At 36.3% G+C, this 26,695-nt stretch overlaps 1 protein-coding gene across 2 annotated transcripts in view; it reads right to left on the bottom strand.

The window, feature by feature from the left end:
• Positions 1 to 2,226: 2,226 nt before the first annotated feature.
• The window catches only part of IDO2 (indoleamine 2,3-dioxygenase 2), an 80,016-nt gene continuing 55,547 nt past the window's right edge, over positions 2,227 to 26,695 (bottom strand). Inside the window, exons 9-10 of one of the 2 annotated variants that reach the window (XM_074208989.1) lie at positions 21,258 to 21,406; positions 2,227 to 14,895 (exon numbers count right to left, since the gene is read on the bottom strand). In XM_074208989.1, coding sequence (XP_074065090.1) covers positions 14,540 to 14,895; positions 21,258 to 21,406 — 505 coding nt within the window. In that variant the 3' untranslated portion in view covers positions 2,227 to 14,539. The remainder of the gene's footprint in view (positions 14,896 to 21,257; positions 21,407 to 26,695) is intronic. The other variant, XM_074208988.1, reaches the window with a different exon arrangement.

Here is a 26,695-nt window from a genome sequence, read left to right as displayed (position 1 = left end):
CTTTGCTAAGTGCTACACTGTTTTGACTAATATTGATTTTATGGAGGGGGCTCTGAATTATTCCAAGGGTAAAAAGATGGTGATAATTCCAGTAGTACTTAATTCTTAGGGTTATTATTATATAACTAACCTTTACATAATGTTTTAAGATCCATGAGGTATTTAATGCAAATTATATCATTTACCTATGCTGTTATTATGCTCATGTTATTTGTCTTAATTTATTTAAATTTTTATAACTTATTGATTTAACCTTAATTTCTTAATACATTCCCCTTCCCTAGAGCCATCCCTTATAAAAGAGGAGGAAAAATGAGATTTTGTAAAAAATAATCAATACAACCACCAAATCTAACAGTTTATGCAATGCTCTTCACCCATATACAACCCCTGCCCCCAACCTCTGCAAAGAAAGGGAGGGGTGTTTTTTGTTGTTTTTACTTTTTTCATTTGGTCATTATTACTATACAGTATTCAGTTTAGAGTTTTGTTTTACATTACTATAGTCTTTGTATTTTTATTCTGTTTATTTGGCTCTGAAATAGTTCACTTAAGTCTTCCCACTTTTGTAAAAACCCTATATTCATCCTTTCCTATACTACAATATCACATTATTTTTATGTATCACTATTTGACCATTTCCTGATAAATAGGCATCCAATTTACTATCTCTGCATAAACCTTTTTTCTTGGTGCCAGGCAATGGGGTTAAGTGACTTACCCAAGGTCACACACAGCTAAGGTAATGATTAAGTGCCTGAGGTCAAATTTAAACTCAAGTCCTCCTGACTCCAGGATTGGTGTTCCATCCACTTTGCCACCTAGATTCCCCCTTTACCATCTCTGATACCACAAAAAGTCCTGCTGTGACTATTTAGATATGTAAGCCTCCTTTCTTTTTGTCATTTACCCTGTTGGGAAATATACCCTTAGCAATGGATCAATGGGCACAAATAATTTCTTAGCATTAGTTCAAATTGTTTTCAAGGATGGTTAAACCAGGGGCAGCTAGGTGGCACAGTGGATAAAGCACAGGCCTTGGAGTCAGGAGTATCTGAGTTCAAATTTGACCTCAGACACTTAATCATTACCTAGCTGTGTGGCCTTGGGCAAGCCACTTAATCCCATTGCCTTGCAAAAAATCTAAAAAAAAAACACACACACACACAAATGGTTAAACCAACTCCTCACTATCCTAATAGAGGTTGCTAGATGGTACAGTCGATAGAGTACAGGCTTTGGAGTCACAAGATCAACTTCGGTCTCAGATACTTGTTAACAGCACACAACCCTCACTCAAATCCAAGTCATGTGCTTGTCATAGAGAACAAAGGACAAACATCAGCTATCTTACTGATATATTAGTGTACCTGTCTTTCTGTAGCCACTCCAACATTGAACTTTTTCATTTGTTGTCATTTGTAACAATTTACTCAGTATGAGGTAAGCCTTAGAGTTGTTTTGATGTATATTTTTCTTATTATTGTGATTTAGAAGAATCTTTCATACATCAATAGTTTGAAATTTTTCTTTTGTGAACTGATTTTTCATATCTTTTGATCACTTATCCATTGGGGGAAAACCCATTAGTCCTCTGTATTTGTGAGACTTCTCTATAAAGTTTGACTCTCATTCTCTTATAAGAGAAATTTGATAGAAAGAATATTTTCCAGTCAACAGTTTCCCTTCTTAATTCAATTCCATTGACTTTGTTTAATCAAAAGTTCTCCAATGCTATGTAATAGATATTATATGTTGTATTTTTTTGTGATTGCCTCTCTTATCAGAACTGCCCCATTGCCATTGCTATAAAAGCACTTGATCTGATTTTACTTAAATTTTTTTGGTAATGTTTTGACATTTAAAATGTAGGCCATCTATTCATTTTACTTTATTGCAGTATAAAGTATAAGATAGTTCCCTAAATAATGTTACTACTGGCAGTTTCCTAGAGTTCTGGTTAATTAAGGAATGCTTCCTCAAATAATTTATGTTTTAAGCTTTATTAGAGACTAGTTTATTGAATTAAATTACTTATTTTTCAAACTAACTTTTCTAGTCCAAGTTTTCCATATTTTGAGTATTAAGGATTCCTTTGACAGTCTGCTAAAACCTTCAGATTCCTTCTTAGAATATTATTTTTAAGTGCATAAAATGAAATACACATAAATAAAGAAGAAATGTAAAAGTTAGTGAACATTTTTTTCATAAATTCTTGAAAGTTGTCCAAAAATTTTTACGGGGGCTGATCTATTAAAAAAACTAATAAACTCACTAGAATCCTAATTTTTTCAACATTTTCCCTTGAGATTTTGAATCTTTTATTTTTCAAAATTTCATTATTTCATGACTAGCATATGGACATGTAGTATCTATAAAATACTAGAAGTAAGATTGGTATAGTGCTCTTTCTGTAAACTGCTGTATCAAAATTTAAGTTATATTGTTATAGTCCAAAAATGGGCAATACCCCCTCCAATTGTTTAATATATTATTTATCTCTTTAAAAAGTCTTTTATAAATATATCTAATTGGTCTAGAATATACTTGAAAATAGTGATTCCTAAATATTTCATTTATTCTGTTTTGAATGAGACTTTCCATTTAATATTACATCAGTGATTAAATTGTTGTTATATAGAAATACTGTTAAGCTTTATAAAATAACTCTGTATCCTGCCTCTTTGTTGAAGCTATTAATTATGTTAACAGTTTCTTTCCTGATTTTATGGGATTTTCTAGGTAAGCCATCATATCATCTATAAAATATGATACTTTTAACCTCTGTCTACAATTATGCCTTTCTATTTTCTTAATCTATTGCTCTTGTTACCAATTCACAGGGTTGTCGTGAGAGTCATATAATATTCATCTATACATATTTCTGTGTGTTCCTTTCTTGAGCTAAGCTTCCAAGCACTCAAATGTTACTAGAGAAAGCATGACTGTTGGATTTGTCATATTATTCAACTACCAAAAAGACTATTTTATGGAGAACTCACAAGGCAAGTGCTCAAGGGAGGGTCCAGGAAAAGTGATATAAGGGCAATTTAAAAGTCTCCAGAACTTTGGAATTGATTGCGCAGTACGGGTGACACTGGCATAGGACCATCCTGCATGGCATGCTGTACATCAGAGAAGGTCCTGTGCTCTACAAGCAAGGCAGAATGGAAGCAACTCAAAGGAAATGTAAGATGCATAAGTTGAGAGAATCCATCTCAAGTGTTCACAAGGACTATTTGCGTCCAACCTGTGGACACATTCTGAGCTCATGTTGGTCTAATCAGTCACAGTGGGACACACTGTAACTTGTATTTAACATAGTGATGTCATTTTGGTCTTCTTCCATAATGAAGGATAAGAACCAATCAACCATATGTGCATGTTTGTGTATGTATATCAGGTGAGGAAAATAAGGCTATTTATTGCATTTGTATTTATATACATAAACATATATAATTTTGTAGCCTCGTTTATCAATTCAATAATCCTTTTTCCATTTTTATCTGTCTCATAATTTTAAAGATTTGTTTCTAGCAACAACTGATCAATTATCTCTGCTACAACAAGCCTTTGAAACCTAGGGTTACTTCCATGCCACAGGAAGACATTGAAATAAGACTAATGGAATGTCCCTTGAATAAGGACTTCAATGAGATAAGTAGAGAAAAACCTTTTTTATTTATAAACTACCTTTTCCCTGAAAACAAACACACATCAGTGTGTGAAAATGCTTTCATTTTTGGAAGTCTGGGACAAGCATTCAAATACAATAATTTTCAAACTCACAAAATTCAATTTGCAGGATACAACTGATTTTTGTGAATTATTTTCCAGTTCTAGGTGAACTTTCCCTATAAGAAGATTTTATGTGATCTTTCATTTAGCTAATATAGAAGCAGTTAGTCATCGCCCAAATGAGTAGCAGATTGTACCCTGGGAACCAGTTTCCCTTTGAAAGAGGATCATAGGATATAGATCTAAATCTTAGAGACCAATCCATTCATTTTATAGATTAGATATTGAGGTCTAAAAAACAAAAAGGAAGTTACTTGCCCAAAGTTCTAACTTAATGAATAGCAAATCTAGCCTTCAAATATACATTCAAAAGCAATGGAATTAGTCATAAGACCTTGCTTCAAATAAGTATTGAGACTAGTAGAGTAACAGGAAGTACAGACAAGGTGACATTGTACATAGTTAGAACTGCAGGCATGTCCCATGTCAGCCATGTGGCATGATATTGACCAAATCATTTAATTTCTCAATGCCCCCAAGTAATTCCTTAAAATAATCCATAATAGAGAAAGTGTATACCTTTATAGGTATTTCTCACTAATAAATTCAAATTCTACCAGAGAGTGAGTTGCCAGGAACCAGATCATGGGGATGCTGGTTGTTTTTAGTTTTCTTAGGTCCTAACATAGTATTTTACCCAGGTCCTCCTACTATTTTATGGAAAAGAGAAAAAGAGATGGGGATTAGACAAGGCAAATTGGTGGATTTGAAATTAACTGAATCATTAGGATCAAAGAGTAGACACTGGAAGAAGTTTGGAAGAAGTTCTTTAGTGGAATGCCTTAACGATCCATGATTAGTTTTGTGCTATTTAAATATTCTAACATCGATATGGATGAATGCACCACTCACATGCTTATCACTGTAAAGCTGACATCAAGTTAGACAGGATAAATACAGTAGTTTTCTATCTAAACAGTAGTTTAAATATCATTTATAAAGTAAATGTAAATCTTCATCACTGAAAATGAAGAATAATGAAACAATAAATTAAGCCTTGATTTGTAGTATTGGTTAACTTCTGAAGTATAAATGAACACAATGAAAATTTAACAATTGGCTCTCCCAAACATTTATACTCCTGGATAAATCTCAACTTGGAAAACAGTCAGGATGGATGAAATTAGAACATTGGGCTAATCTAAAAAACTAAGAATTGAAAAGAATGAAAATCATCCCCTTGGCTTAAAAAAGTCAACTTCAAATACTCTCAGTAGTAAAAGCATAAACAATATTGGGGGGAGGGGATCCTGGTCAGTTATCTGGAAAAAATCAGGAGTCTTCAGTGGACTCCAAGTTCGGTACTAAATGACATTTTTCTTGGTCAACAAAAAACTAGTTTTTTAGCTGATAGTCAAGAAAGGCCCAAAACAAATAAACTGATTTTGGAGCTCTGGTCCCAGGGTTCTTGGTCTACCATCTTGTTGCCTCTCAAAATCATAGATATTTGGCTATTTGATTATATGTTTACATTTTCAGAACATATGTTTGGATTTGACAGTACCTCCCTGCCCCTTTTCAATCTGCTTTGGTCCAAACTGCTTAAGGATTCTTATTTCTTATTATTACAAAGAGTAATCAAAATGGTTTGTTTCTTTGTCCTTCAACCACCTTGCCCTGTCTCCAATTACCTAAACTTATATATCCCCCTCATAATTTAATAAATTGATACTCCTGTGGGAATGACATATTTCTTTCATCATAAATGCAACTCTACTTCAGGAAACAGAAAAAGTGGAATAGGGTTTCAGTGAAGAAAATGCCTTGGATCAGACAGTCTTGGAAGATGAGAACAAAAACATTTTGGGCTATCACCAGAGATTGGAGTGGGAAGAATATACATTGTGCTAAGTAGAGGAGACCAGAATATAAGAACTCTCACCTCAAGGTCCAAGAGTCTTTCCCATGACAAGGTATGATTATAAGGAAATTATGATCTCAAAGGCTTAATAGAGTTAAGTGATTAAAGCTTAAAACTACACTAAAAATCTTTGGGTATATATAATATCCATAATAGTAGTGTAACCAGAGGCAAATTGTACACTAATGAAAAGCCTGGTCATATTGAGTTTGAATGTGCTTACTGCCTCCAAATTCTGTCTCTGCTCTGTGACCCACCTCCTCATCTCAAATCTGAAATTTCATTACTGGAAGCCTTCAAATGAAAACCTTTATCCCTATTCATCTCCGCCTCCAGGCTTCTCTGGCTTCCTTCAAGTCCCAGCTAAAACCCCACCTTTTACAGGAAGTCTTTCCCAATTCACTTTAATTCTGGTGCCTTCCCATTTGGAATTTGATTATCTACAATTACCTTGTTTTTACCTAGTTGTTTATATCTTATCTTTTCTTAAATTTCTTTCCTATTCCCAATGCAAGAGAAAGGATAAGACTCTGGGGATGTTGTCAAGGTAGATGGAAAGATATGAATAAAGTACTTGGTGGTGGTAGTAGTAGTAATAATAGTGTGGACAGTTAGATTGTGCAGGGGATAGAATGCAGAACCTGGAGTCAGGAAAACCTAAATTCAAATCTGTTTTCAGACAGTTACAGGGTATGTGACTGCCTCAGTTTCCTCATCTATAAAATGAACTAGAGAAGGAAATGGCAAACTACTCCAATATCTGCCAAGAAAACTCCAAATGGAGCCAAGAAGAATTAAATATTAATGAAAAAACTGATCAGCAACAAAGTAGTAATGATAATGGGAGTAGCAACAACAGTAATAGAAGTCTTCATATCAGTAGCAGCAACACTAGTAGTAATAGTAACAGTAGTAAAGAGTATGGGACAAAGAGTCAATGTTTGATAAATGTTTGTTGATTGATGCTTGATCCAGAGCTTACATAATGAAAAGGGGGCATCAGGGAGAGAGATTCTTCATTTCAGGCTATCTGTCTATTCCTTTAAGAAAAAAATGCAACTTAGTTGTCTGAAAAAACTAGTCTTTTATTAGACTGTCTCTTTGTTTGCTGGGCTTCTATTTATTTCATCCTTCCCACAGTAACTGAAATTTTGCAACTTTTTCCCAATTTGACTTACTTTACCCACCCCAAAAGTGAAAATTAATTTAGGGAATAAATTTAATGAATGAAAAAGTTTTTGTAAATGCTTGATGTATGCCAAGCACTGTGGACACAAATAAAGTAAAGGTGATGGCCCTTGTTCTCATGGAATTCTAATTCCAACTGGTAGAGACATTCATCTACAGTGTAGGTGAAAATGCCCAGAAATCCTAAGGATGCAGCAAAGGTTTAAATAGAAAGGTACAAGATTCCTTAAGTTATAATAGCAGGTAAGATGAATAGGCCAAGGATTTGGAGAGAATTGTAGCAGTATTTACATAGTACTTTTAGGATTTGCAAATCACTTTACAAATATTATCTCATTTTATTCTCCCCAAAACACTGAAAGATAGATAAGTGTTATTAGCATCATCATTTTACCAATGATAAAACTGAGACAGATAAGTAATACCCAGGCTTACCCAATAAGTATATAAGTCTCTCATTCAGGGCCATCTCCAGACATCCTGAATCGTATCTGTCCACTGGACCCGGATGACTCTGGAGGTGACTTAGCACAGCCTCCCTGCCCAACCCCACCCCGGCTCAAATCTAATTCATGTACTTTGTCATGGCATCACTTCTCTAATGTCATGGTCTTCTTCAAAAATGAACAAACATTATCTTATGAGCTGAGATTTGAAGTCAGTTCTCCCTGAGTCCAGGTCTTGTAATCCATCCACTAAGCCACCTAGATGCCTAGTAGAGACAGGGGAAAGATTAAAGTAGTCTTCTATCACATGGGGAAGAAAAAATTAGTGTATGCCAACAAACCCAAGCCTTGAGTGGCCAAGCAGCCAAAATGAAGCTCTGTTCATGACAAAGATTCCTTTGCCCACTTTGGACAAGTTACTTACAAATGTCCTTGAGGCTCAGTTTTCCCATTTCAGAAAGCATCATCATTCTGAGAAAAATGAGAAAATTAAACTGAAGAATCTCGTTTATTTTTTAAAAAAAAAAAAAGAAGAGATTACTGTGTACAGAAGGACTAACTCTGAATTTAAATTCAGGATACCTGGATTCTTGTCCTACCTTTGTGTTTCTTAGTTTGGTGAGCTGGTTAAAAATCTGAGTGTATTTTCTAAGCTATAAAAGAGGGATAAAAATATCTTTGCTATACTATCTACCTCATAGAATTCTTGGGAGAATCAAAGGCTATAATATGGGGGGTGGGGATGGGATGGGGGAGGGAGTCTTGTGAATTGTGAAGCTCTATCAGTTATTAGGTCAGGTAGATAACACAAATGATAGAGTGCTAAACCTGAAGTCAGCATGACTCATCTTCCTCAGTTCAAACTTGGCTTCAGACAATTGTCACTTAACCCTTTTTGCCTCAGTTTCCTCATCTGTAAAATGAGCTGGAGAAGGAAATGACAAACCACTCCAGCATCTTTGCACGAAAATACCAAATGGGATCACAAACAGTCAGTCATAACTGAAAAAATGACTCAAAAAACTCCCAAAATATCAATGGTTATTAATGTGAGCTAGAATTCTCATCTTTCTCAAACCTTTGCAGGTTGGGTCTGTCTAAATGGTCAGGAAAGTGAAGTAGCTAACCATTCTAGTTGCTCTCCAGCCCCATAACACTAGAAACAAAGAAGCTTTCCATAACTAATAAAACCTTCCATACATATCTTTGCTTTGTGAATCTGTTTCTAAAAACTGATCTGGCAAAAATGGATATTGCGGAGCATGCTTTATTACGTGGAAGGAATGTAGACCACTGCTGCCATCTGGTGGTTCACTGGATTTGCAAGTTATAGAATCTGAACTTGAAGGGGCCTCGCAAAAGATGGAGTTCATCCCTTATTTGAGCAGGAGTTAGGCTGGGGAAAATGGTTACCCACCTCTAATGATGGGAGTTCACTACCTACCAAAGTTTCCCATTTCATTTGGGAATGGTTCTTGTTATTAGGAAATTTATTTTTTCTTTCCATTGAATGAGCATCTGCTGTCCTACAACTTACACACCTTGCTCTGAGCAAGGACAGAATCTGTGGACAGAATCTTTGAAGCATGTGGAAGAACACCTGATTGGTTAAGAAGCTAAGGAAAAAGATACTGTTCAGGTTCACCAGAAAGAGGTGGTGAAAGGTCACAAGGAGAATACATATGAAACATCAACAGGGCAGTCATGTTAGTATTTCTCTTTCCGGCCAAATCTGACTCACCTACATTAGGTTCCTTCAAATGTTTTTAAAAATAGTTCCCTTAATCCTACATTTTCTATTCTCCATGTTAAATGTAATTGTAAAAATTCTTCATATGCCATGATGTCAAAACCCTTTCCCAACCTTGGCCTCTTTCTTCTGGATGATCTCAATTCATATTATCCTCCCTAAAATGTGGTGCCCAGAACTAACAGCATTGTAAATGTGTTCCAACCAAAGGAGAGGAGAACAAAACTATTACTTCTCTTGATTTGAATTAACCTACTTTTTGACAATGGAAGCCTGAGTTTTCCATCCAACCAAGCCTCATCCCTCCTTCCCTCAGCAAAGCAGGAGAGGTAGATGTGTGTCTAACTTACCAAGGAATGTAAAACCTCAAATGAGACTCCCTTCCTAGGAATCAGTGGTCTATGTATGGGCAATTTTTCTTTTTTTGGGGGGGTGGTTAGGTTTGTGCAAGGCAAACAGGGTTAAGTGGCTAGGTAATTATTAAGTGTCTGAGACCAGATTTGAACACCACCTAGCCACCCCAGGGCAATTTTTCACAAGTAAGATCAGCCATAGCCTGAGGCCTGCACTCCTGTTTCAAGTGTGTCAACACATGGATTTGTGTGCTCACTTGGAATTGCTTAGTCAGAAAATATCATTTTCATTTTTGATGGTGTTTATATCCAAGGACTAAGTTTGTTAATGTTACAGAGAAGCAGATGCTAAATTGCAGGCATTGACTACCAGCTGCAGTTCAGAAAGCAATGACATAGGACTTCTTTATTAACTTTACTGTTAAATGAACATAGAAGTAAAACAATAGACTTTTTCTGAAAGTAATGTCAATAGGACATCTGTGCAAGATAACATTCAATGGAGGAAATGCTTCATGAAAGACAAGTTCAGTTTGTGGGAAGCAGAAAGAAGATTCAAAGAATAGTAGAACTTTAGAACTGGTATAGAACACAGAATATTGGAGCTAGAAGGGTCCTTAGCACCCAGAAATCTAAGGTCTAGGACCTTAGACCCATGAAGATCTGAGCTTGAGGGGACATTAGAACATGGTGTTTAGAATGTCAGCAAAAAAAGAACTTTAGAACACAGAACATCCAAACCGAAAGAACATAAGGCAAAGAGAAGTAAGAAAACCTCCAGGGCAAAGATGGGTTTGATTTTTGTCATTGTATCCTCACCCTACACATCAAATATTTTAAATATGTTTATAGAATTCAATTGAATTGAATTGGAGTTAAAAGTGATCTTAAAACAGAAAACACAGAATGTCTGAGAAGCATCTAGTCCAAATCTCCTTTGACCAATTGAGGACTAGGTGGTCTTGTAAATGGCAGAATCTGGACCAGAATCAGCTCACACTCAAGGTAGGCAAGCCAGTCTAGCAAAAGCAATAAGACACCCTAAGGATGAGACAACGTGTACCAGACAAATAAAACCACCACCACCACCTTGGCCACCATCCCCCTTTAGTCCTTTGAACCTAAAAGCTTTGGGAATAGCAATGCTTCTAGCCCAGGATTCATCTTTGGGAAGCAATCCTTTTAAAGACCCAGTCCAGCAACTACTTCTGCTGGCGTCATTTACTCAAGACCCAGAAAAGAAAGCTTTGCCACAAAAGCTTTAACACCATCAAATTGTTTCAGCATCAGAAACTGATATCATTGTATCAGTTGAAGTGACATTAAAGAAGCATTAACATCTGCTTTATCCTAAGTTACATGGGGCCTTCCCATCTGAGTTGCAGCTAAAACCTTCCCTGTGTTGTCTCCCCTATTTGAATGTGAGCTCTTTGAGACAGGGATTCTTTTACATATCTATTTATATTCCCATCATTCCACATAGTACTTCTTATACTAGTAAGTGCTAATAAATACATAATAAATAGATAAAGAATGACTGCTTCATTCATTCAGGATACATATCTCATATTTCATAGTGTCTCAGTAATGTTTCTGGGCTCAAATTGGGAAGATCTCTATGTTTTTCCAAACCAATATTCAGTTAATTCAGTTCATTTTTTAAATACTAACTTATTTTAGAGAAAGACTGATAAAACAAATTATGTACTGGCTATGTTACAATTTCCTCACACAGAAAAGTCCTAAATCAACAGACCATTTTATATCCTAAAAGAAATTTTGATCACTCTCCTAAAATCTTGGTTCCCCCTATAGTAACTCCTTCTTGGACATTGAACTGTAACTCCTGAAACTATCTCTGCCAAAGGTATCCTCAAAAACAAATAACTCACAACTTTGTAAAATAATGGATTCAAGATAGTAGAAAAAGTAATATTTCATATTTGTATAACACTTCAAGTTTTACAGATTCACAGCTACCTTGTAGTACAAGTATTATATACTAGTTCCTTCCCTGCCACCTTAAATTATGCCTAAGCTTCCCCAATCTTTGGACCTTAAAGCTATAATCATATATCTCTCCTCAAAAACAAAATCCTAGAAACTTCTATCTACACTCACTTATCTCCTTTTCCTCTTTTCTCATTCACTCTTCAATCCTTTGTAGCCTACTTTCTGATCACATCACTGTGGCAAAACTACTCTCTCCAAAGTTGCCAGTGATGTCTTAATTGCCAAATCACATCATCATTTTTTCTCCAGCTCTCCTCCCCCTCTTGAATATTCTCCCCTTCCAACTTTCATGAAACTGTTCTTGCTTGGTTCTCCACTCTTGCAGATCATTTCCCCAAACATGCGTATTGCTCAAGATTCTCTCATGGATCCTCTACATTTTCCTCATCTACTCTCTGTTTTGCGCCTCTTCAACAATCAAGAGTTTAATGATAACCTCTTTATAGATGATTCACTCATTTGTATACCTATACCTAGTTCCAATATCATTCCTGAGTTTCAGTCCATCACCAACTGCCTAAGAGGCCATTCAAGTAGGATATTCCAGAGACAAGTCCACTCCTTTCCTGAAGTTCCATCCTTTCTATCTCCCAAATTAAGAATATTGATATTTTCCTCAACTTTTCACTCTCCATTATTCCAAATGAGCTAAACAGCTTGTCAAATCTTTGTTTTTCATTCCACACCTTTCACATTTTATGCATTTGAATACTCAAACAATTTCTACCTTACTTCAGGCTCTGACCACCTCTCACCTGGATTATTGCCAGATCCTTCTAAATGGTATCCTTGCTTCAAGTCTCTTTCTAATTCAGTCCATCCTTTCCACTGCTACCAAAGTGATTTTCCTTAAGCGCAGATCTGAACATGTTCCTCCCCTTCTCAGTAAATCATTAGTGGCTTCCTCTTGCCTCTAAAAAAAATATGCTTTCCTTTGTTTAATGCTAAAAGTCCTTCACAACCCAACTCAACCTACCCTTTAAAGTTCATTATATATTGCTCTCTCCCCACACAGCAACACACAACTAAACAGTTATTGAAACAACCTCTTAATTAGTCTGATTCTAGTGTCTAGTCCCTCTAGCCCATCCTTCACAAAGTTGCCAGATAACCTTCCTTAAAGTACAACCCAGAAGTTGACATGTCCCTGCTCAAAGACCATCAATGCTTCTTTCTTGCCTAGAGTCTAGTGAATGATGTTCTAATTCTTCAGGCTATTATTTAGTGCTCCCCTCCACCTCTATTTATGGTTTTATCTTCACTACACCCATCCAAACTGGAGCACTCAGTTCTTTAATATTCTATCTCTGCACTTGCCATTTTGTCAAATATGACATTGTTCAGGAAATCTTCTCAAATTCCCTACTCTGCATACAACCTAAAGTGAACCCTTCCTCCTATGAATTCTTTTTTTTTATTTATTTAAGGCAATGGGTTTAAGTGACTTACCCAAGGTCACACAACTAGACAATTATTAAGTTCCTGAGGCCAGATTTGAACTCAAGTCCTCCTGACTCCAAGGCTAGTGCTCTATCCACTATGGCACTTAGCTGATAACCATGACATAATGGAGAGAAGCTTAGAGGAGAAGACCAGATTCAATTCCAGATGTACCATAGTGGCATGATTTCAGATGATTCATTCTGTCTCAGGTTCCCCATCTATAACATGGTGGTAATAATTGAATTATCAACAGAACTGTAAGTAGTATCTTTAACTGCCATGGAAAACACTACCAAACATACTTGGGTCAAAGACATTAATTGTATTCCCAATAAAAAGGAGTAAGACTGGGAGAGAGATAGAGAAAAATACTCTACTGTCCTCTGATGAGGAGGTAGAATGTCTCAGAAACTGGCACAAGACTTTTATTGAGGAAGTCACCAAAAGAGATAGCAATACAAGTGGAATAAATTAGCTCACATCAGTCTACTATCTGGTTACTGATTATTTTTCCTAATTATTCTTGCAACCTAGATACTAATGTTTCTAGCTGCTGGATGATGCAGGATAGTTCTAGTACAAATAATAATAATAATAATAATAATAATAATCAAACTGAATATCTTCCTGGTGCAATCGACACATTATTATGGTGACTTGTGTACATATCAGCATGGCATAGCATAGAGAGGACTAAATTTAGAGTCAGGAGTGACTTGGGCTCAAGTATTACTCACTAACTGTGACACTAACATTAACTTTGAGCAAGATGTGGTCTATTGAATCCTGAGTTTCTTCATCTTTAAAACAGGAATAATATTATATGTGATATCTACCTTTTCATGGTTGGTGTAAAACCCAAATGGGGTATACATAAATGGCTTTCCAAATTTTCAAATACTATATATCTGTCTGCTGTTCTCTTTGTTTTTCCACTAGACTGTCAGCTCTATGAGGTCAGGAATTGTCTTGAGAATTTTGCATCCTCTCTAGTAACTGATATCATGCACCATGCACAGCATTCATTCATTCATTCATTCAAAAACTTTCACTGTGCACCCATTGTGTGGATATTACTGTGCTAGCTAGCTACTGGAAAATAGACAAAGTTCAAATAATTCAAAGTTCAGCAATCTTTTATTAAGCAACTGCTTTGTAAAAGGCCTTGTGATGTGCATTGGGAAAATAAAGACAAGACTGAGAGCCCTTGGAACTTATATTTTAGGATTTTAAAATGACTGCTGTAATGGCATTGAATGTTTGTTGAATGAATATTGATTTGTTTCTTGTAATGAAATAGTCAACAAAGAGATCCCACAGCATTTTATTTGGTTTTTGGAGTTCTAAACTGATGGCAGATTTAACTTGCAGACAGCACAAAGCAGATATGGTCCATTTATATGCTTATAAATGGGAATGTGTTCAAAATCATTTGTTAATTAAGTGCTCCCCAGAAAGAGCAATATCTTGGTCAAAGGGCAATGCTAATCCTTTTCTCTGATAAGGAAGAGCTCTTCACAAAGGAGAACAAAAACACAGGATCTGAATTGAACATACACATGGGATTTCTGACAAACCACTTGAGCAGAGGGTATAAGGGAAGTGTAGGAGCTGGAAAAACACTGGAAAGGAGGAAAGAAGATCCTTCTTCACCCTTTCCTTTGAACTAACAAAAATTGAGTCAAACTCAATCACTTTGGTCAATGGTTCCTCCCAGCGTTGTGTTTCTGACACTTTTCAGAAAACTAAAGACAGCTGTTCCACCTGTCCCTGTCTCTGCCAGTGCCTGAGGTGGTCCTGGGAGGTGGCCCAGACCCCCATCTTTGGCCTTGGCTGCCCCTATGAGCAGGTACTTGGCCACAATGCTGATGTGTTGGCTCCTCAGTTCTGCCAGGGTCATCACGCACTGGTTATAGACCTCATGCAGCGGGTAGCTCCCAGATGACAAGATATATTCTTTCAGGGAAGGGGCAGAGTGGATTTCCTCTATGAAGGCTCTGTGGGAAGGAGGCATGTATTCCCGCATCCTGTGCAAAAAGGTAGCTGAGAGAGACCAAAGGAACAACATAATATGAGCCAAGCCAAAAGAGAAGAAAGACCTACCTCCTTCCAGACCTCACAGTGGAGCTGGAGAAGCTTCCCCCTACCACCAAATACCTTTTATATATTATTTACATATTACTCTCTCCCTGTAGAATACAAGTTCCTCATGGGTAGGGACTATTTAATGTTTGTTTTTGTATACCAAATAGTGCTCAATAATTGCTTTCTGATTGATTGATCATGGATTTTTGAGCTGAACATGATCTAAGAATTTATTAAGTCTATATTTCATACTTGGCAGATGAGGAAAGGGAAGCCCAGAAAGTGACTTGCCCATTGTCACAAAGGTAGTAGAAACAGGATTTGAATCCAGGTCTTTTAATTCCAAATCCATGGTTCATTCCATTGTCCCACAGTGTCTTTTATGTATCATGGTAGAAAGAGCATTGGACTTGGAGTTATAGAACCTGCTTTCCAGGCTTGGCTCTATTATATGCTAGTTCTGTCACTTAATTCTTACTTTAGTTACTACTTCTTAGTTCTTACTGCTTATTACTTCTTAGTCTTTTTATACCTAAAATAGGGATGATGGTACTTCCTTCAACTACTTTATAGGATGATTATAAGGGAGTTTGTAGTCCATATGTACATATATATACATATTTAAATGTTATTCATCTGATTCATAATCATTTGATCTACTCTACTGGAATGTTTTGATATGTGGAGTAGAGATGGACTCACTATGGCAACTGCACAGATATTCTGACCATCTCTGAAAAGTACCAAGTTGAAATATTTATAGATGTCACTCCTCTACTCCAAATCTTCCATAGCTTCTTATTGCTTTCAAATAAAATTTTAACTCCCTAGCTTAGCATTTAAGTCTCTCCATGACCTGAAGTCACTGTGTCTTTCCAGCCTTATTTTTTTAACTATACCACTTCTTTCCTCCTTATTCCAAACTGTGTACTCTGTCCCAACAATTTGCCATTCTCCCTCCAAACCATCTTTGTACATATAAGAAAAAAGATCCCAACTAATCAATCAATCAATCAATGCTTTTATAGCAACATGTGGAATCCAAAAATCCAACTGAATCTCTTCCTATCTAGTTTCATCCTCCATGCCTTCTACCTCCCTCTCAGTCTTTAGGCTATGTAATATTTCAACTTTAGACTTCAATAGATCTTAGTGTAGTCATGTTATCTGCAAACAGAGGGCTAGAGGGATAACTTTCTCATAGAGGAAAGTGTTGGCATTTGTTATTATTACAGATTTCTAATAATCCTTCTTGGTGATAATAAGATGTAAAATATTAATCTAGTAGTGGTTCTTAACCTGGTATCTGTAAGCTTGCTTTTATTTTTTCTTTTAATATTTTCTTTATTTTCAATGCAATTTATTTCTTTTATAATCCTATGTATTTTTTGCATTTAAAAACATCATTCTGAGAAAGGTTTTAGACTTTACTCCCAAAGAGATCCATGACAAAAAATATTAAGGTTCCCTGATCCAGAGGTCAGCGTGACACCCTAGTTGGTCAGGGATAGATCTAGAATTTGCATTCAAGTGTTCTCTCTCTCTCTCTCTCTCTCTCTCTCTCTCTCTGTCTCTCTTGATCCTTTAGATGAAGTATTTTTTACCTTTTAGAAAAGATTTCCAGGATTATAACTGATATTTTTGATATTTATATTTCTATCAGGCAATATTAATATTCTCAAAGTCAATGTTATGCACTATAAAGAATAATGGTTTTGAAATAAGAGAACCTGAATTCAAATTCTAATTCTGCTATTTGCATACTGTGTGCTCCTGTGAGACTTAACCTTTCTAGGTTCCTAGCTCCCTAGACTGTAAATATGAAGGGAGGTGAACAAGAAAATCTATAGTCGTTCTTCTAGAGTCTTAGAATATAAGTTTCTTGCAAATAGGAATTGCTGCATTTTTTGTACTTGTATTCCTAGTGATTAGTTTCAGTCAGTCAATATTTAGTAAGTGCCTACTAAAGGCATCTAGGTAGCATCATAGTGAATAGAGTACTAGGTCTGGATTTCAAGAAGACTCATTTTCCTGAGTTTAGATCTGACCTCAGACACTAAACTAGCTGTGTGACCCTGGGCAAGTCACTTCATCCTGTCTGCTTCAGTTCTTCATCTGTAAAGTGAGCTGGAGAAGGAAATGCAAATCACCCCAACATCTTTTCAGATCCACATTGGGTTACAAAGAGTTGGATACACCTAAAATGACTCAACAGCCAAAAGGAAACTAGAGAAATTTTACAGCAGGTTTCTCTAATAAAGCTTTCATTTCTCAAGAGCACGGAACCAAAATTATATAAATAGGAATCATTTTCCAATTGATGAATGGTCAGCTGATATAAATTTTCAGAGAAAAACATCCAAACTAAAAATAATTATATATATCTAAATCACTAATAATTAGAGAAATGCAAATTAAAACAACCCTGAGACATTAACCTCACATCTATCAGAGTGACTAAAATGGCAACAAAGGAAAATGCCAAATGCTGGAGGATATGTGAAAAAGTTATGCTAATGCACTATTGATGAACTAATTCTGAAGAACATTTGGAACTGTGCTCAAAGGGCTATAAAACTTTGCATGCCGTTTGATTCAATAATATTGCTACTAGATCTTTAACCCAAAGAGATCAAAGAAAAAGGGAAAGAATCTGTATGTATCAAAATATTAATTGCAGCTCTTTTTTGTGGTGGCAAAGAATTGGAAACTGAGGGGATATCCATCAATTGGGAAAAGCTGAACATGTTATGGTATAGAGTACTATGGTTCTCTAAGAAGACTTTAGAATAGCATTGAAAGACTTATATGAACCATTACTGAGTGAAGTAAGCAGAAGAGCAAGAGAACATCATATATATTAACAGCAACATGTGTGATGATCAACTATGATGGATGCAACTCCTCTCAGCAGTTCAGTGATCTAACACAATCCTGAGAGATCTGTGAAGGAAAATGTCATCCACATCCAGAGAAAAAAAACTATGATGTCTGAATACAGAGCAAAGTATGAGTTTACTTTTTGAAATTTCTTTTATGTTTTGTCTGTATTTCTCATGATTTTTCCCCTTAGTTCTAATTTCTCTTTCACAACATGACTGAAATTGAAATATTAAACACTATTCTACATGGGCAACTCAAATCAGATTGTTAGCTACCATGGAGAGAGGGGAGGAAAGGGAGATGGCAGAAAAAATGCAGAACTCAAAAGTTTGCAAAAGAATGTAGAAAACTATATTTACATGAGATTGGAAAAAATAAATAATTTTTTAAAAGAAATCATGAAGGGTTTTCCCTTTTGTTCTGATTCTTCTTTCACAGCATGACTAATATAGAAACATGTTTAATTTGATTTTATATATATAATATAATATATATATATATACATATATATATATCCTATTTCAGATTGCTCACTATCTTGGGGAAGAGGGAAGGAAAGAAGGGATAGAGCAAATTTTACAAAAATGAATGTTGAAAACATTTAACTGGTAAAAAAATAAACAATGATATAAAATGATGGAGATGATTCAAAAAACTAGGAAGTTTTTTGAATGAAATGATGCAAAATGAATTGAGCAGGATGATGAGAATAATATACACAGTAACAGCAATATATAAGGAAAATCAACTGTAAAAGACCTAGTAAATCTGATCAGTACAGTGATACACCACAGCACCAAAGGACTTATGCTATAAAACATTATTTACCTCCAGAGAGAGAACTGATGCTCTCAGAGTACAGATTTTTTTCTTTCTTTTTTTTTCCCAGAGAATGGCTAGTGTGGAAATGCTTTTAAACCCCCAAATAATGTGTATAAATTTCTTGTGTTCTCAGTGGGTAAGGAAAAAGATGGAGAGAGGAAAATAATATGACTGAAAATTAAGATATAGAGATTGGGTGACTTTATTAGGGATGTCATATAAGGTTTTTATGCTTCCAAAAGGGGTTGGAATAAATGATTTCTGAATTTCCTTCCTACTCTATAATTCTATGCTATCCCAAGGAAAAACTAAAAATCAAATCCCAATGTGGTGCTACTCAAAGACACTTCCTGCAGATGTCTTCTGAACACATCACATGCATATCTATTAGTAGAAAACTATAGATCAGGACTAAGATACTGCAAGGAGCCAGGTCTAATTCCACAGAGAAAGACTAAAAGTTTTTTCTCACAGCTGGGAAGGATCAGAGTTCAGGGTTGGGACTGGACTCTGTGGTTCTGGCTTCAAGCCTGGATCCCTATCTCTTGGTCCAAATGGCCTTTACTTTGCATAGTGTCCCCAGTCAGAATAAGGAATAAGCATTTCCTCTCAAACCAGTAAAGAAATTGCAGATCTTCTATCTTCGAAGGGAACTTGGGATCCTTCTAGTTTAGCCCATCCCAGAATAGAAACCCCCTACAATGACCTCAACAAGTTCAGCTTCTGCTTGCAGAACTTCATTGATGGGAAAGCCACCATTTCCCAAATCAGCTCATCTCACTTTTGGAAAGCTTCAACTGTTCAAAAGTTTCCCTGCAACCAAGTGAAATCTTGCTTTCTGAAATGTGTACCCTTTGCTCCTTATTCCAATAGCCCAAAGAACAAGTGTATTCTTCTTCCACAAAGCACTATCATTTGCCACCAGATAACAATAGCTAGCATTTATAGAGTGTTTTACAAATGTTATCTCATTTGACCCTTGTAATAACCCTATGGTGTTGTTGTTTAATCATTTCAGTTGTGTCCAGCTCCTTTGGGAGTTTGTTGGCAAAGATAATGGAGTGGTTTGCCATTTCTTTCTCCAGCTCACTTTACAGATGAAGAACTGAGGTAAATGCAGTTAAGTAACTTGCCCAGGGTCTCACAGCTAGGAAGTGTCTGAGATCAGATTTAAACTCAGTTGGATGAGTCTTCTTGACTCCAAGCCCTGTACTCTTTCCACCACACCCCTCACTGTCCCATAAACTTATGAGTTAAGTTCTATTATTATCTTCATCCTATATATGAGATAAACAGAGATGAAGTGATTTTCCCAATACCATCTAACTAGTAAATTTCTGACAGAGAACTTAACCTTAGGTCTTATTGACTCCAAGTCCAGCACTTGATCCATTATACCACCTCACTGTCTTAAATCTCCTCCCTGTACTCAGGTCCTCCTTCAACAGATCCTGAGGATATGATATGATTTGCCCCCTCTCTAGTGGCCCTTCTCTGGATACATTCCAGTTTGCCAGCATTCCTCCCCAAATTTGACTCTCAGATCTGAACAGAACATTCCAGTTAGGATCTGACCAGGGGAGAGGCAAACAAAGCTTTCATTTACATTACTGTACTCTTTTTTTTTTTTTTGCAAGGCAATGGGGTTAAGTGACTTGCCCAAGACAACACATCTAGGTAATTATTAAGTGACTGAGTCTGGATTTGAACCCAGGTATTCCTGACTCCAGGGCCCATGCTTTATCCACTGCTCCACATAGCTGCCCCTATGTAGATGCTCTTAATGTAATCCAAGATAATTGGTTTCTCGAGCCTCCATTTCACATTGATGACTGATAGAGTTTGATGTGGGACAGGGAATTACTAGAGGTTCTCAGATCCATTGGTTCCAGATGTATCAAAGCAATTTCCTTACCCAGTTATCACATTGTTTCTCTCTAATTTAGAATGAGGAAATAGCTACATAGGAACTTCAAATTGAGTCACAGAGAACAGCTGAAAACAAACTGTTGCCTTGGGGTTTCCTTGTAACAGGAGCTAGAGGTCTGCCAAGATAAGAATAGAATTGGGTTGGTGCAAAGATCTTCTGAAGGCTGTACTTCCTCCTCAGCTGACTCAGGAGAATGTGGATTTTGTGACATTTAACTCGCCCACAGCTTTATCAACTGGAAATACATTTGCCTTCTTTCCAAATCTTCTCGTGACATGGCAGTGACCATGGATTCCCAAAAACAATGCCAGTAAAGTTGAAACTCTAGAAGGCTGTGCCAATTTGGAAAGTCTAAATAAGATCGGAGATGGAGAATGTGAAAAGGCCATCTGGAGATGGGTCTAGCTAGGTAAACTAAAAATGATATTTTGACTTATCCTCTCAGGTATTATTTACAGTGGTAAGAATTTGGCAATCATCCAGTCAAAAACTGTTTAATAGGCAGCTATTATGCTCCAGAGAATATGATCAGCACTAAGCTTATGAGCTGTACTGACCACAGGTACATCCCACATTCATGGAATCTGGCTCCCTAAAGTACTGGCCAATCGGGTAAGGAGTCTTTGGTAAAAATGTCCATTGAAATTTATAAAAATTATAATCAAATCAAAAGTAGAGGACTTACTGCTTTCCTTGCTGTGAAAAATACCTAATAACTCATCAAATGCATGAAATATTGTGCTCTGAGCTGCACTTCCTCCAGAATATTTCAATGGTTCTTCTGAGACTCCTTCATAGATCAGTCCCTCTGGCATTACTGGGTTATCCTTCCAGCTGAAAAAGAAAATAAGACAGAATTTATTTTTCCTCATTAATTCCATATAATTGTATTATATGAATATATCAAAAGTTCCTAGCATATGCAGAATGAGAGACATTGAATTAAAACAGATAACTAATTAGTCTTCATAAATAGGAAGATGTGGATTTGGATCCTGGATGACATATACTAGATGTGTCAGGAGAAAATCATATAAGCCCTTAGTGCCCTAGTCAAATCCCAGTCTTCATCATCAAGGCCACAGAAGTTTCTACATTGTTTACCTTACATGAATAAGGTCCCCAAAAGCAAAATGTACAAAGGCATTGTATCATGTGCAAGGACTATTTAAAGAGCAACTAAAAAGTCCTTGCTCTCAAGGAATGTATTAATTAATGAGGTGGTTCCAACATTCATGCTATTAAGGATGTCCAAGATATCTCCTTTTAAGCTTTGATAACTTAAAAATGCACTAAGACTTTGGGACATCCTGTATAGAGTATCTAAAGAGTAATAGAGAATAATTTGAAGGGAAAATGAAAGAGAGAGATAAGAAAGAAAGGATGAGAGGGCAAGAGGGAGGGAAGGAGAGAAGAGGAGGAAAAGAAGGTAGGAGAGAAAGAGAGGAGAAAAGGAGAAATAAGAGAGAGGGAGGAGAAAGAAAAGAATAAGAAGGAAGAAGAGGAGGTGGGAAATGGAAGGGATAGATAGAGAACAAAGAAGAGGGAGAGAGAAGGAAAGAAAAAGAGAGGGGACTAATGATGGGGAGGAGTGAAGGGAAGGAAAAGGGAGGGGTGAGGGAGGAGAGAGGAAAAAAAGAGAGATGAGATGGAAGAGTGTGTGTGTGTGTGTGTGTGTGCGTGTGAAAGAGAGAGAGAGTACATCAACAATTAGAGGGTTCCAGATAGACTTCATACAGAAGATCATACCTGAATTGTACTTGGAAGAAGTCTAGGAGGATAAGCAGTTACATTTCAAAAAAGGGGAGGGAATAACCTACCTGTGAAAAGATTCAGTTACCTTTGTGAGGGAAAATGTCCAGTACAGTAGAACAGTGGCAAGAATAGTTTGACTGGATCACAAAATCACAGAAAAGGCATTTTAAAAGGAGAATATTAAGCTATAAGACTGTTAAGGTAGGTGGCAATCATGTTGTGAAAAGTTTTAATGGCAGGATGAGTTGCTATTTCATCCAATAAGCAGGAATGAAACATTGAGTGAAAAGTATGATATGTCTCATATAATCAAGAATGGGGGAATTGGGAAGTGGCAAACTGCAAGGTGGTGACCCCCCAGAATTCACAGACTAGCTTTTCTCTTCTAGAAATGTTTATACATCAAAGAGTCAGTGAACCTAGTTTCCATTTCTGACTCTACTCTTAACTATCTTTTTTTTTGTTTTTTTGTAAGGCAAACAAGGTTAAGTGGCTTGCCCAAGGCCACACAGCTAAGTAATTATTAAGTGTCTGAGACCGGATTTGAACCCAGGTACTCCTGACTCCAGGGCCAGTGCTTTATCCACTACACCACCTAGCCGCCCCTACTCTTAACTATTTTATATGACTTAAAACAAGTCACTTTCCTTCCCAAGGACTCAGTTACCTCCTTTAAAAATTGAAAGGATCGAGCTAATTGATCTCTCAACTACTTGACATCCCATGATATTGATTTTCCATTAACTTGAAATGAAAATACATTCCTTTTACAATGTCTATCTAATAATATAATGATGAGTATGAATTTGGACCTGGGCTCAAATACTAACTTTCTACCCAATTGAATATTCACAGAGCCATCAATAATAAAATATAGAAATAAAAGATTGAAAGGCAATTCAGTGACCATTTAGTCCAACCATATAGAGAAGGAATCCCCATAATAACATCATCTATTCTAAGTCAGTAAGCAATCATTGAGTCCCTACATGCCTAGGACTATATGCAGACGTTCTTCCTTCTTTTAAAAGAAATGATCAAGTTTAGAACAAGTAACAATAGGCTTGTTAAGTGGAAGAACAGAGACAAATGGTTATGTACAAATCCTGGCTCTTATAGCTTCTAATTCCCTGAACCTCAGTTTCTTCATTTGTAATATGACAATGTCTTGCCCCATTATCTCAGGGCTATTGTTTGGAAAGCATTTTGTAAACCTTGAAGGTCTAGAGATATGAACTACTTTGACCATGAAAATATTTTGAAAGATGTATCAGTAATCAACAAGTATTTATTAAGCACTTACTATATATCAGATACTGCTAATCTTTAAGGTACAAAGAAAAGTCTGGTGGTGCATTGGGTAGAGTACTAGGTCTGGAGTCAGGAAAACCTGAGTCCAAATTCAGTCTCAGATACTAGCAATGTAATTTCTGTCTACCTCAATTTCCTCAGGTGAAGATGGAGGATAGAATGAAATAATACTAATTTTACTAATTGTAAAGTACTTTGCAGATCTTAAAGCTCTTTGTAGATATTAGCTATTATGATTATTAAAGGATGCCCTCAAGAAGCTGACATTTCAATATTTCAATTGAAGGTACAATGTGCAAATAATTATGTATGGACCAACTCAATCAAGTGTTAATGAAAAGTAGTCACAGGATATGTGGGTGGGGTGGAGCAAGTGCTCAGAAAGATCACCTGCAGAAGGTGGAATTTGAACTCCTATCCTTAGAGTTGGAAGAAGCCTTCAGAAGTCATCAAACCTAACCATTTAACTTATAGATGTTAAATCACACCAAGATCATCCATCTCTTAAGTATACAAAATAGATGTCTTGGGTGTGGTGCATATTCTGGTGGCACTGGCAGAAACAGCATTCATTTTCCTAGAATGAAAACCAAAATTTGAGACATGAGCAGCTAAGGGAGGATATTTTCTTCAAAACATGGTTTCTTCAGCTATCATGAGAAGATTCTAGTAAAAGGGAAACTCAAGAACAAAAAGTGTGTGAATCCTTCCAAAGACCAAGCAGCTGTTTTCGGGAGATCTTAGAGGGAAATAGTTGCCTTATCAAACAATTATTTTTAGCCTTTATTCAAGCCTATTTATAGTAAGCCTAAGAAGCAGATAAATTTTAAGAGATTAAAGATTGAAATGCCATGTTTGGTCAGTGACCTCCCCAAGAAGGTTAATGTGAGTGGAAACTGGAAGGGAGAAGCTTCATTTTGTAAAAAAAAACTTTCAATTCTTAAAAATAAAATTTTAAAAGAATCCCAAGTATAGATAAGATCAGGAATAGAACAGTAAGAAGAAATTTTGCAATTGAAGGTAAAAATATTCTTGGTTTTTAATATTATCAAAATATCAGCATTAATGGTTATCCTTTTCAATTCAATTCAAAGAATATTCATTGGATGGGGGGAAATGAGTGAACATGGAAAATGAGACTGTTCTCACTTTCCAGTGCTTTACGTTGTAATGCACATGTGCGCACATGCATGCAAACACACACACACACACACACACACACACACACACACATACACATTCCCCCCTTTCTAATGCTTGTTCCTTAAAATTAGGTATTGTTTCATTTTTTATATTTTTATCTCTAGAGATAAATGACAGCTACATAGGGTTGTTGTTGTTCAGTTATCTCAGTCATATCTCTCTATGACTTCATTTAATGTTTTCTTGGTAAATATACTGAAGTGGTTTGCCATTTCTTTCACCAACTCATTTTACAAATGAAGAAACTGAGGCAAACAAGGATAAATGACATTTACTTAGCAAATGTCTGAGGCCAGATTGGAACTTAGTGCTCTATCCACTATTTCACCCAGCTGCCTTGGTACTTGATAGTCAATTAATAAATACTTGTTGATAACTGGATAGATGGAATCTATGAAATATGACTTCCCTTTCCCCTATATTTTCCTTCTGAAATTCTTTCTTTGAAGCCTCATCAAATATTATCACTTTCTCAAAGTCTTCCTGACATTTTCCTCTACTCCTAGTATCTCATACATAGTTCTTCATTTGGCTCTCTCTCCTTTGTAATTCTCCAAGAAACCATTGTATTCTAGTTATTTATGGATGGATCCTATTTGCCCTCCAACCTGTATATAAGAATGGGGTTGGTTTTCAGCTTTGAATCCTTCCCATTATCTTCTAATCATTCACACTTCAAGATCTTGCAAGATGTAGGCCCTTGTTTAAATAATTGGTCATTGAATTAAAGAAAATAAGTACTTGAAAAACAGCAAATGTTTGTCCCTCTAGAGGGCAAGGACTATATTATTCTTCACCTTGGTATCCCCATAACTGAGCACAAGGTATCACTCATTTTGGGGGGTGAGCCTGTGATTTTATTAGCATAGAGAGGAACTAGTCTGGGGTCTTCCTCTGTAATTTAGTTTTTAGAGTTTATAGTTTTTAGAGAGTTGCCTGTGGTGGTAAGAAATTAAATAACTTGCCCAGAGTTGCACACTAGGAGAGTGTGTAACTCTGGTGGGATTGGGGGGGGGCTTGCACTATGACCATGAAACTGGCTTTCTATTCAGTTTGATACACTGTATAACAGTTTAAATTGTTTTAATTGAGGTAAAGATTATGATAACTCTTTAATGGTTATTTATTTATGAGACCTCAGAAAGCTATGCAAGTTTAATAGTAGTAGCAGTAGTAGTAGTAGTAGTAGTAGTAGTAGTAGTAGTTTGTAGGGGTTTTTGACAATGAAGTTTTTGACAATGGAGGTTCTGAGACCCAACTGGGGAAGTATTATTTTACTAATCTGATTTATCACAGACAAAATGTCACAAATGAAGGAAGAAAAAAGTAGAAATTTTGCTTCCTATTACAAAGATGAAGTTTTTTTTATTGCATTACAAAGAGGTTGAAGAAGAGTGAAGTATGAGAAGGAAACCTATCTTGGTCAGGGTTGTGGAGGCCATCAATAGAAAGCCAGGGCTTAATTCAGGAATATTAATTCCCTATATGGTTCTACCTGGCATGAGTTCACTATGGAAGCCCTTTTGGTCTTCCTTACTCATTCTACACCACATCTTCATGAAGCAATTCAATTCAACTCAATTAATCAAGTCAATAAGGTCCAATACAGCCAGCATTGAAGGACCTTAAGAGAAAGGTTCTTGCCTTTGAGGAACTTGACCTCTTTTGGGACCAAAGGACATGTAGACAGATAATTAACTATTAAATATACTAATTTACTATAATAAAGAAAACAATACTTAGGGGATCAGGAAAGTTTTCTATAGGAGATAGTTCTTGAGGTGAAACAGAAATTTCAAGAGATATGGGTGAGGAGGGAAATCATTCAGATGGTCAGTACAAAGTTGGAATGTG

Source organism: Macrotis lagotis, chromosome 1, assembly GCF_037893015.1.
Source record: "Macrotis lagotis isolate mMagLag1 chromosome 1, bilby.v1.9.chrom.fasta, whole genome shotgun sequence".
Taxonomy (NCBI): domain Eukaryota; kingdom Metazoa; phylum Chordata; class Mammalia; order Peramelemorphia; family Peramelidae; genus Macrotis; species Macrotis lagotis.
This window is presented reverse-complemented; position numbering and strand designations above follow the sequence as displayed.